This window comes from Brassica rapa, chromosome A01 (assembly GCF_000309985.2).
Source record: "Brassica rapa cultivar Chiifu-401-42 chromosome A01, CAAS_Brap_v3.01, whole genome shotgun sequence".
Taxonomy (NCBI): Eukaryota; Viridiplantae; Streptophyta; class Magnoliopsida; order Brassicales; family Brassicaceae; genus Brassica; species Brassica rapa.
In genome coordinates, this window is record NC_024795.2 from 5,895,691 (window position 1) to 5,907,872 (window position 12,182).

Genomic DNA, 12,182 nt, shown 5'->3' on the forward strand with positions numbered 1-12,182 from the left:
GATACTTAGATATTATGTACGTTGACCATAATGACATGACGAATGTTGAAATTGATTATTTCAAAAACAAAAATCTATACAATTCGATATTTATAGACTAAAACCAAAGTAATGTATACTAACTAATATCCTCAACACCATCCTCAACAGACAAAAAGTTTTCTTAACAGCAAATAATTAAAAACAGAACCATACTGGTTGCATAGAGATAAACGATCTGAGTTCAATAGCACCCGACTATATTTCACCTTGTAGCCACGCGGATATAAGACCATGTTTCTTAGAGTGTAAATCAACATGTAAACCACAACAATGCTTTGGAGGTTAGTCTGTGTTTTTCTATGGGCTTCGGATACCCCTAAAATTAAAAAAAAAAATTAAACAGATACAAGGTTTTAGGTTTGATGGGTTTAGGATGCTCACCGACGGTACGGCACAAAATCATTGTGTAAGTTAGTTGCATCACATTCAAGAACCCTACCAATGCTGATTTCTACCATAAATATTTTCAAAACTTTTTTTTGTTTTGTTTTTCTTAAAGAAAATGTAATAATTGTTGATGTTAAAGGCTAACGGGTTGTCAATAAATGTATACGAACAGTACACGTGTGTTTATATGTTGTGTCATGTATCATGTCAAACCATTGGTCAGATTTAATGTTTGATGGCATTTTTTGGTTGTAAATTTAATACTGTGATGTTACGGAGATCATTCATAGAAAGTGGCCGAGGCTGCATGATCTCTGCAAGCTGCATTATTCTCTGAAAACACAGAGTCTATTTACTCCTATAAAATTGTTCCTCTAACATTCAACCTCCACATTAAAGTAATCAGTAAATCTAAAACAGCAACTTCGTTGTCGGTTCAAATATATACTATAAGGTTTGGAATGGTTACGGTCTTACGGACGGTTGTTGAAGATATGCTGTCGATTTATGACTATTGCAGTCACTGCAAATTAAATGTGATTGATGTGGTCGATACGGTTAAATTGATGCGATCCAAATGTTGCAGTTTTTTTTCTAGTTCAAAAGTGTAAATCAAACGTAATATATTAGGGAATATAAAAAAAAAAATTGTTTTAAACCGCTAAAAGATATTGCATTATCCTTGATTTAGTGTGGCTTGAGTACAAATTTTAAAATATCAAAATTATATAATTCCAAGAAAGACATATGATCTACTATATTAAATTTTCTGAAAATCCAGCAGAATGACATAACAACTTGCTTCTCATGTGCCATTAATGGATTCAAGAAGATACTATTAGAATTTTTTTAATTGCAGGTATCGTATAGAAATTATATAATAGTTTACTTTTTTTTTTCCTCTCGTGTATTTGTTTCTTTAGTCTTTACAATGAAAAAGTTTCAGTCCTCAATGTCCTATCGAGCGGCAATGCTACCAAAAACAATTTCAGCAAGAGAAGGTTAAAAATGTAGTTAACTTCATTCGATTAATCAATAAGAAATAAAATTAAAAGAAAAAAAAAAGAAGAAAAGTTAATCTGTCATATTTATTATTCACACGGTTTGTGCTTCCAAGAAACTAGTAAAATCTTCAGTGGCTTGTAACAACCGTGGCGTGATTGAATGATTCGGAGACGTCGGGTAAGAAACCGGCGACGAAGTTGAGAACCGAACATGAAGTGGCGACTCCATAGACCTTCTTGATTTCGAACCAGAAGTCTTCAGAACCCCTTTGATCTCTTTCTCCAAACTAGGTTCCTTGTGGAACACGAAAGCCGCTGAAACAGGATCATCCTGATCGTTTCCGCCAGGACCGCCTTTGATCAGTTCAGAAGGCAAGTCAAAGAAATGACCACCGAGATCAACATTGTCATCGTGAATCATAGCCGAGGATGTCCACGAGCCGCAGTCAAACTTCTCTAACGAGGCTCGGGCGGAGATCACCGTGGTGTCTCTCATAGACACGGTTCTTGCCATGGACTGAGTAGAAGTCATCGTCGTGGTTCTAGTGATTGAGGAATCACCTTTTCGAGATGATGACCTAACCGGTTTACCTTTACCAAAACCGGGTAGGTATAGACACAACGCGCTGCATTTGAATCCGTCTTCGAAGGTATTGATGCTTTTGGAGTTGGCCGTGTTGGTATTGCTTTTGTTAGATTCTGTCTTCGAGAAGAAAGAGTTGTTTCCGCTACTCTTGTTAGAGAGACTCTTGGTGTTGTTAGAGGAAGAGAAGCCGTTATCATCATCATGGTGTTGCTGATGGTTATGATTATAATGATGATGTCCAGTTCTTGATTTGCGTAGTAACATGTCGAAATCTAGGGATGGCGTGCATGCACGTCCTTCCCCGCAAGATTTGCTTCTTCCGAACGAAACGGCAGCGTTTTGAACGAGCATTAGGTCAAGAACTTGCTCCGTGGTTCTGTTCTTCCAACTTTGTCTAGGTGACGTGGATGCTGAGTTCGGGAGGCTGCAGCTTATAAACTTCGTCTTTGTTTGATGATCTCTCGGCCGCGAGGTTATCATGTCGAAGCTCTCGTTCCTCGACAAAAGCGATTTCGGGTCAACGGAGATCCGCCTCTCTGAATCGGACAGCATACTTGTCTTCTTGATAAGAATCTTGGGCTCGTCTCCACGACCAAGAACCTCAAAGTCATGCCAATCCTCTTGACTACTATCGTCTCTGAAGCTGCTATCGTCCCTGAAGCCGAGAACTAGAGTCTCCATTTTTTTTATTATTTTTAATCCTTATTTGGAAAAAACAATATGGGCAAAAGGCTAAAACAGATTGGTTTTAAATGCGGAGCAGGATGGGCTGCACGTCGGTTGGTAATTAGTTTAGTCATGACTCGCACGTATAATATGATACTACACAAAGTGTTGTTGACTTCATCTTCTATAAAATTGTAAAATAATTGTCGTTGACATGAGACCATTCCCACGATGATGACAAGATCAAAAAGATAGATCTGCTTGCACGAACTACCTAGTTATACTAATATTATCAAGGTATTTGGAAGGTGGTTACTTGCATCAGTGAAGACCATAATAAGGAACGAAATCAGTAATATGATGAAAAGCAGCTTAAGCTTTGACTATTTATCTGCAAACATCAATTATGGGTAATTAGAGGTTTGTGAACTGAAGGATTGTTGTAACTTGTAAGTGGAGGATTTATAAGGAACTAGAAAATTTTGTGACGAGGATTTATAATCAAGATTAGCAGAACATATGGAGATAGATCAAGAGATAATACATTAGGTCCCAAACGTTACAACCACCCAAATAAACTTTTCATGAATTTTTGTACTAGAAAAACAAAGAAGTATTGAATTTAACGCCAAGCGTAAATGCTTGCAAGTATATATTTCAGGTTTAGTAAAGTTAAATTAACACACACACACACAAAAAAGAAGAAGCAAATGTTGGTAATTTTTAAGGATACCATACCACTAAGAAGGTGAAGTAAAACACCATTACACTCAACATGACAACAACCTTAACAGTTTCTGTTTATTTTTTTGCTAAATGAGTTTTGTTTTTTCAGCTGAGATGTTGATTTTAGTTGCACACTACATAGTGGATAACGCTGAAGATGGGAAGGCAATTAAAGGGAACTTGCGGCAAACTTCAATACCAGTTGTTTCAGCTAGATAGTACTGATCATCATCTCCAAGTGGTCTACTCTCCACTCTCCAGTTAAACCGGTTCACAAAGTTTGCTAGTGCAACCTCGATTAACGTCACTGCAAAATCTATTGCAGGACATAGCCTTCTTCCTGATCCGAATGGAATAAAGTTGAAATCCTGTCCTTGAAAATCCAAATGCATATCCAAATGCCTCTCTGGTTTAAATACTTCTGCGTCTGATCCCCATTTTCTGATGTCTCTATGGATCGCCCAAGCATTGATGAATACCTGTTCAAAACGCACACAAGATATATTTTCTCTTCTTTAAATATAGTTTTCTTATATCATACATGATTTATCAAGAGTTGCTTACTATTGTTCCAGCAGAAATGTCATATCCCTTCACTTTGACATCTTGACTAAGTTGCCTAGGAATTAACATTGGACCCGGAGGGTGTAGTCGAAGGACTTCTTTGATCACAGCTTTAAGATATTTCATATTCTCAACTTCTTCTTCCGATACATATAAGTTATGTCTAGAATATTTTCGGATCTCATCTTGGAGTTTTTTCATACATTCTGGATATCTTATAAGAAGTGTCATTGCCCAATCAACGGCCGTGAAAGTAGTTGTCGTCCCCCCTAAGAAAATATCCTACAAAACGATTACGAAATTTCAAATTTAGTAACATCACCACTAACTTTAAATCAAGTGAATCTCTAATATGAATTTTCTTGACTTATATATCTATTATAAGGATACTGTTATTAAATAAAGGCTGTTTTTTTAATTACCAAAATGATGAGTCTGATATCGCTTCTATCAAGCTCAAATCCATTTGTCTTCTCTCTTTGAATTCGTAACAGCATATCAACAAAATCCGATGCCTCTTTCTTCTCACCTTCATCAACATGTTCTTGCACCACTCTTTCTAAAAACTCCACAAACGTTTTGCTTACTTCCTCCATTTTACGATCCAAACCACGGACTTTATCTATCCAAGCCAAACTTGGGATGTAATCACCAACCGGAAATGCGCCTAAAAGCTCCATGATTTTTCTCAGTTGATTTTCAAAATCGCTAGTGTTTTCTTCACGGCTATATTTTCTTCCCATTGCAATTTTACATATGACATTGTTTGACATGTTAAGTAGTAAATCGCTTAGATTTACCGATAAAGAAGAAGAAGTAGCTTTCTCAAGCTTCTCCATCATTGCGTTTATCTCTTCTTTTCTTACATTCTCAAAGGACTTCACCATTTGCTTGCCGAGGAGGTGGACAGTGCATAAACTCTTCATTTAAGGCAGATTTGTAAACAATTTGTTAGCGAATTAAATGGTAAATTAGAGCATCTCCAAAAAAAAAATATAACTTCAAATATAAAATTTTTTTGCTCTCCAAATAGGAATTTTAAAACTTCAAATTTAGAGTTTTAAGAAGAAAAATTTCATATTTGAAGTTTCAGTACTCAAAACTCCAAATTTGAAGTTTTATTTTTATTTTCATTTTGGTCTTTATAGTTAATTATACATAATATTTATGATTCTTAAGTATTTTTTCATTTATCGTTTTAATCTTTAAAACTTTTGTACATCATAAATATTTCAAATTTATTTTTCTAAATTCAAATTTTACACATAAAATTAAATAAAAAATTAAAATAAGATTTACAATATTTTAAAACTAGAATTAGACAACAAGAATATTACAAAACAAACTTAATAAAAAAAACTTTCTTAAAAGATACAAATATAATTATTATATAAATTTAAATATTACAACAACACTAATAGTCTACTAAGTTTGCTCTGAAATCTCTAAAGTATTGTCCAAACAAATTTTGTGTAACCGAAAATAGAACATTATGGAAATATTTATGGAATAATGTGGTATTTTGCTTGTCATTTGATATTTAATTATGTATTTTATTTATAATTTTATATTTTATTGTAAGATTTTATTAATTAATATTACTGTAATATTTTTATATATGTGCTAGTTATTCATAATTTTTTTATGGATTTATATTAATTATGACAAATATAAAGATCATAGTGTAAATTTTAAATAATTTTGAAGTTAAATTTGAAGTTTTGTTATTCGAATAGCACACTTTGAAACTTCAAATATAGAGTTTTGCAAATTCTAAAATAGAGAGTATTTTTGGAAATGCTCTTAGTCTTAAACTAAAACAAATAAAAGGTATATTAGCCTGAAATGTGAATATTTACATATTGACTAACCTACATTATTATGATAAACCAATCCATATCGCAAGTTCTTTTGTTCGTGAAATAATCAATTTAGCTGTAGGAGATCAGAAGATCAGGACAATAATATATATTTAGGTAGTGATATGCTCTCTGTGCAGGATAAAGTATATATACTAATTATTATGTAATATTTGGTATAAAGGTTATACCATAAGCTTTTATGATGATGAAATAAAAAATAATAGAAAATCAAAATGGGTGAAGGAAGGAGCATATGAGGGAGGTGTATCTACTTTATAAAAATTCTTGGTCTTTTTCTTTTAAAATATACAAATCTTGTCAATATCTATATTAAATAAGTAAAATCATACCTTCATCTGTCTCCAATAGTCACCGTAAGAGGAAAATGCCACATCTCGTCCGCCGTTCATAATTATATCCACCGCCTTTGTTTTGGGGCGGTTGGCAAACTTAAGGTCGTGGGTTTTCATGACGTCATGAGCTACGTCGGCTGATGAGACCACCAGAACAGGTACACAGCCGAAGTGAAGGAGCATGAGCGGCCCGTAGCGGAGGCTGAGTCTATGGAAAGCGCGGTGAGGATGGAGACTGAGCTGGTGAAGGTTTCCTATCACTGGAAGCCGCCATGGAGACGGTGGTGGGTTAAGTTCGGAAATGGTGGTGGTTCGTTTGAATAGTGACTTTAGGAAGATAAATGCTAAGAGAGTTGTCAAGGACAAAGAGATTAATATCATCAATTCCATTTCGACTCACCACAAAACGTTGGTTCATACAACAGTGTGTTTAATATAGTAACTTAAGACCCGCGTCTTGCGCGGGATGAACATTATATATAAAAATTATTTTATGTATTAAATATTTTTACATATTATGAATAATAAATATATATTGAATAATTAAAAGTCGGTAACTATTAGATATATAATTAAATTGGTGTGAACATATAAATCAATTTTATTAATCCAAAAAATATTTTTTTTTAAATTTTATAGGATAAGTAATTAAATTTAAATGATACTAACATACATAGTATATTTTAGTATTTTTTAATATTAATGTCTATTAAATGATGATTTCTACTTATATATTTTTTTGATCATATGTATCTTTTATAGAAAAAAATTTAAATACTGATAACAAAATTTTCATTGTGAGATTAATAGTTTTAGTAATTTATATTTTTTTAAAAATAAGTTGTCAATGTTCGTTCAAAACTTTTATCAAAAAAATTGTTCAAAGTATTGAAACTAAAATATTTATGTATTTTACATGGTTTATAGTTTAATTTAAAACAATATATATATATATACATATATATATATATTAATATAATTAATTAAATTAGACTTTTTACTTATATAATTTTGTAATCATTTGGTCATTGTGGTTGTTTAATTTATTTAATAGTTTTAAATTAAAAAATATGATAGAAGATACACTATTTTTTTATCAAATCTTTATTATCCAAAATTATTAATTGCCATATATACTTTAGCCACATTAGGCAATTCCGTAAATTTTATTTAAGGAAATAATAAAGTATATTAATAATGAATTTATTGTTAGTTTAATAAAAAGCTTATTATATAATTAGATGGACCAACATATTTCTCTAATGATTCTAAGAATCATCCTAGTGATGACACATGGCTACAAAAATAAGTTGTAATGCTTCTCAAATAATATATAGGGGATGGTTCTCGTCTTCCATGCACTATGTGCTTTATAATAGTGATAATGAGTAGGATAGGGTTGGGCACGAATCAAATATCCAGATTTTTGGAGATATTTGTTATTTGCTTTGTATTTTACGGATATCGAAATTTTCGATTTGATTTTCTCCGTAAAAATACGGATATCCAGAAAAGTAGATATCCAAAAATTATGTAGATGTTCGTGGATATTTGCGAATACTTACGGATATATCATTTCGTTTTAGTTAATACAAATAATCTAGAAAAAAAATCGAGATAAATTTGTTCTTTGAAATATTTTTACATAAGCAGTGAAATTATATGTTTGTAAATTTTAAAATTACTAATAAGAAAGACAAACTTAAGAAAAAGTTATAGATATTATAAAAAAATCTTTTATTTTCCTTTATTTTAATACTTTTATAAGTAATAATGTGAATAAAATTTATTAAATAGTACGTTAAAATAAAATTATATAAACTCATACATTTAAAACTCTACATTTAATCAACACATATATGTGTATTTATATAGCTGTCGGAGCGGAGCGGATATCCAATTTTTAAAATTTAAGATTTGTGTTTTTTTCTTCGTTTTTTAATGGATATTCATTTTTACTTCTTTTTTTGCTCCAAAATTTAATGGATATCCGGTTTTTTGGAATCGAATCAAAGCAAATAACAGATCGAATTAAATTTGACGGATAAAATGTCTAGCCTTAGAGTTAGGATCACATGATTCACATGGCCTTTATGACATAGAATAATGTCCTCAAAGAGAAAAAGATAATGTAATGTAAACGACTTAAAAATAACAAACTAATAAGAACCAAAGACAAAGGTCACACTGTTGCACAAAAAAAAAGAGAAAGGTCACACTGTTGCACACAGAAAAAGGACAAAGGTTACACTCATTAGTAGTGTTTCTAATCAACGTCTTTCCAATCAAGATAAAGAGAAACAATATAGTCCTTTATTTTGCCTTCAGGGTGTGTTAAGCCTTCACCATAGCCATAGGCAACATTGGCCATGCGTGCACAATTGATGGCTTGCTTGAGAACTCTCCTTGGCACATCTTTTGTCGTCAACAACTCTCCGTTCACTATTTTGTCATTGTGAACACGCATTTTATGAAGCTCCTTATAAGCTTCGGCTTTTGTAACTCCATATTGCTTCATATAACAGTTGATCCCATTTGTTACATATCCTCTACTCATGTCATCCTAATCAACCCACATCTTTTTTTTATTAAATATACACAAACTTTTGAAATTTATCCATTTGACCTCCATATTACATTTATAGAACGAATATTTTCTTTGTACCTCGAAACCTGTCATGTCATTCATCAGACGTCCATTTATAGATATTGCTTGGATGAGTTTTGGTCTTGATTTGAGCCACTCATAAGCTCCCTTCATAGCAATATGACCCATGCCCATAAAAGTGCCTGCCATACTCGCGTACCACGAGACCTCCAGCTCACCGACCACCATATAATCCTCAAAGCTAGGCACGTGAGCGATTTGCGCCCATTTGGCAAGGTCAAGATTGGCTTTCACGAGTATTTTGAACTGATGGTTCAAAAGTATGTAAACACGTTAAATTAGAAACCTTCATGCATGGTTTATGAGTTTCACCTCAAGAGTGAAAACCAAAAAGTATCACTTTGATGAAATATATAAGAAATTTACTATTGAAAAGGATTGAAGATAAATAATAATAATAATTATATGCCGAGAAGTGTTAGGAATCTCATATTTGAGATAAGATGGGACCTTGAATAATCAAATATCTAGTAACCATGTGTTTATGTAACAGCTAACAAGTTAACATCCATGATTTTATTATATGATTATAAGGACCCTAATTTTAAATGTAGGTACATGTTAAAAATGCTTTCATATACATGTTTTTTTTTGAAACACCTGCTTTGATATATATACATGTATACTAAGAGTTTTGATTAGTTACCTCTTCTACTGTACTTTTCACGATGTAAGATCTTCCTTCTGACCCCACTTCTCTTTCGAAATCTTTGAATACATTCAGTATAAATTTAAATACGAATTTCAAATAATTTGGTTGTTTATCCATGTCTTTATCAGGAGCCCACCTTGTGCATCACCACAATGATCATTCTTATTCTCACGACGTCATCATTATGACTATTAATTACGCGTAATTTTAAAATGTAGCATACCTTTCTAGACTTTTGGCCAGGCTTTCAGCTTCAGACATAGAGGCATATCTATCGAAAGTGTCGTCAATAATGGTTTCGGCCGTGACGAACTTAGTCAACATAATCCTCGCACTTGAGAAATGTGGCTCAAAATACATCGATATAACAAAAAAATGTAACTCCACCACTCTGTCTCTGAAATAAGGTGGCAACTTAGATGCAAAGTCGAGCTCCTTGTACCATCTTGCAATCAGACAAAGAGACACACATGTATATAAATGTGATAAATGATGAAAACATGGGTTTATTCTTCAAGGGTTCTATTTCAAACCATATATAAATACTAGTTGCTGAGGAAATTATATACTTTGTAACCATTTTGAGCTCCTTAAGGTAAATAAGTTGTAGTAACTTGAAATTGAGCTTTGAAAACTTGAGCAATGTCTCATCATGGTCTTCTTCTTGTTCGTAGAAGGAGATATATTCCATTGCGACTAATATCTCCATGTTCCAATGTTGAGATAGACCAAGAGCATTCTGTATAAGCCTGGAGAGATGAGGGCTTGATCGTCCTGCCAACGACTCCATATGTTTCGTTGCGAAGCTCAACGCTTCGTCCATTATACAATCTCTTGTCGTCCTCAAATGAGCGGCTTCATACAAGCTCAACATGCCTTTAGCATCCTTTGTTAACGAGTCCATAAACTTTCCATCATCCCCTTTGAACCTCTTGAACGCATCTAAATACATTAGACATTGTAAGATCTTGTTATACATTTCACTAGAACAAGAAATGAACATGTTAGGTGATGTATGAAATTAAAGATATATAAGCATACATGACTTACCAGCAGGCCCGGGCTTGAACAGATACCTAAGAAACATTTGCATGGGGCCTACGAATTGTATAGGTTTTTTGGGTTTGTATTTTCTGTTTTTATTGTTAGCTAATGAAAGGAAAAATCAGTTCTAAGATGTGTTTTGAACATATAACATGATAATGTTTAAATTTTTTTCATTCTCTTATATAAAATGAAATAGAAAGATAATTTTCAGAACTGATACTTTTATAAATTTTAAGGATATTGTAATTCTTAAATGTAAATTAGAATTTTAATAATTTAAATTTTAATTTATTAGATAGGGCTTATATTTTTGGTTTCGTATTGGACCCGAAATATCTCAGGACCGGCACTGCTTACCAGCCGACATGTTGTAACCATAGGTTCTGAAAACCCAAAAGAAGATGGAGATTGCGTAAAGGTCATGCTCACTTTCGACCATATCATCAATCTTCTCAAAGGCGTGTGTCAAGATCTTTTCGATCTCATTCTCAAAATGATATGCAATACCAAGACTGATCATCAAATATATCAGAAGTATTTTCCTCTTCGTGGAGTCATGACCTTCTGCATGGTTAGAGGACATGAGCATGTCTCTGACGTTGGGCTTGATTGCTTCGAGTTCGCTTGCAAGGACATCTAGTTCCTAAAAGAAGCTACGCAAGTCAGTTGTCTGTTTTGTTGGTGTATGTTAAGTGGTAGTGTATAACACTATAACAAACAATACTAGTATCATGATCAAATTTGTTGCCATCGTTTTCGTCCAGTTTTGCAACAAAATAAATAGATCATATACTCTTTCTAATGTTTTATTTTTTCACAGACACGTGTGTGTATATTTTTACGTAACCGCATATATATTGATAATAGTAAATAGACTCACAAATTCATCGATCGGGAAGTAGAGGAAGTAATCAGTCCATTGAGAGGTTGCAACATTTTAAACTTGCGACCGCTTTCATGATCCAAATCAGTTTGAGATCCCATATTAGAGAGAGAGAGAGAGAGAGAGAGAGAGACAGACAGAGACAGAAGTGGAAAGAGAGGAAGTCGTGAAAATTGTCTATTTATAGATGGTCACCGCAATCAAAGCGTCGGTACAAAAACACACGGATATTTGGGGCTTTTATAGTGGGATAAAAGACTTATTCTTAGGTCCACCCCCTAGGGTGAACCTCTAGGTTCACCAACCAATAGGATTGTTTTATTTTATATTCGATATCTTTTAAAAAAGGAAACAAAATATTGTTAAATTATATTATGTTTTTAAAATTAAAAAGTAAAAAAAATAGTAATAATTACAAAAAAAAAATATTTTACGTCGTCAGCATAACATTAAACCCTAAACCCTAAATTCTAACCCCTAAACCCTTAATCCTAAACCCTAAACCCTTGGATAAACCCTAAACTCTAGGATAAATCCAAAACTCTAAATCAAAATCACTATACACTAAAACATTCAAGCGTTTAGGGTTTAGGGTTTTAGAGTTTTTTATTTAGAGTTTAGGATTTATCCAAGGGTTTAGGGTTTACCCAAGGGTTTAGGGTTTACCCAAGGGTTTAGGATTTACCCAAGGGTTTAGGGTTTATCCAAGGGTTTAGGGTTTAGGATTTATGGTTTAGGGATT

The 12,182-nt window shown here is 32.9% G+C and overlaps 2 protein-coding genes and 1 pseudogene across 2 annotated transcripts; all 3 read right to left on the reverse strand.

Annotated features, from left to right (window-relative positions):
• Positions 1-1,425: 1,425 nt before the first annotated feature.
• On the reverse strand, positions 1,426-3,051 carry LOC103858030. Its single transcript, XM_009135307.3, has one exon. It carries the CDS (start codon positions 2,698-2,700, stop codon positions 1,525-1,527), a length of 1,176 nt encoding a protein of 391 aa, XP_009133555.1. The 5' UTR covers positions 2,701-3,051; the 3' UTR covers positions 1,426-1,524.
• Positions 3,052-3,297: 246 nt separating this feature from the next.
• LOC103858040 (putative cytochrome P450 71A28) lies at positions 3,298-6,639 on the reverse strand. The gene is made up of 4 exons (XM_009135318.3): positions 6,188-6,639; positions 4,398-4,895; positions 3,976-4,257; positions 3,298-3,890 (listed from the first exon to the last, which is right to left on the reverse strand). Exons 1-4 carry the CDS (start codon positions 6,578-6,580, stop codon positions 3,546-3,548), a joined length of 1,518 nt encoding a protein of 505 aa, XP_009133566.2. The 5' UTR covers positions 6,581-6,639; the 3' UTR covers positions 3,298-3,545.
• Positions 6,640-7,939: 1,300 nt separating this feature from the next.
• On the reverse strand, positions 7,940-11,849 carry LOC103864213 (annotated as a pseudogene).
• Between the last annotated feature and the right edge of the window lie 333 nt (positions 11,850-12,182).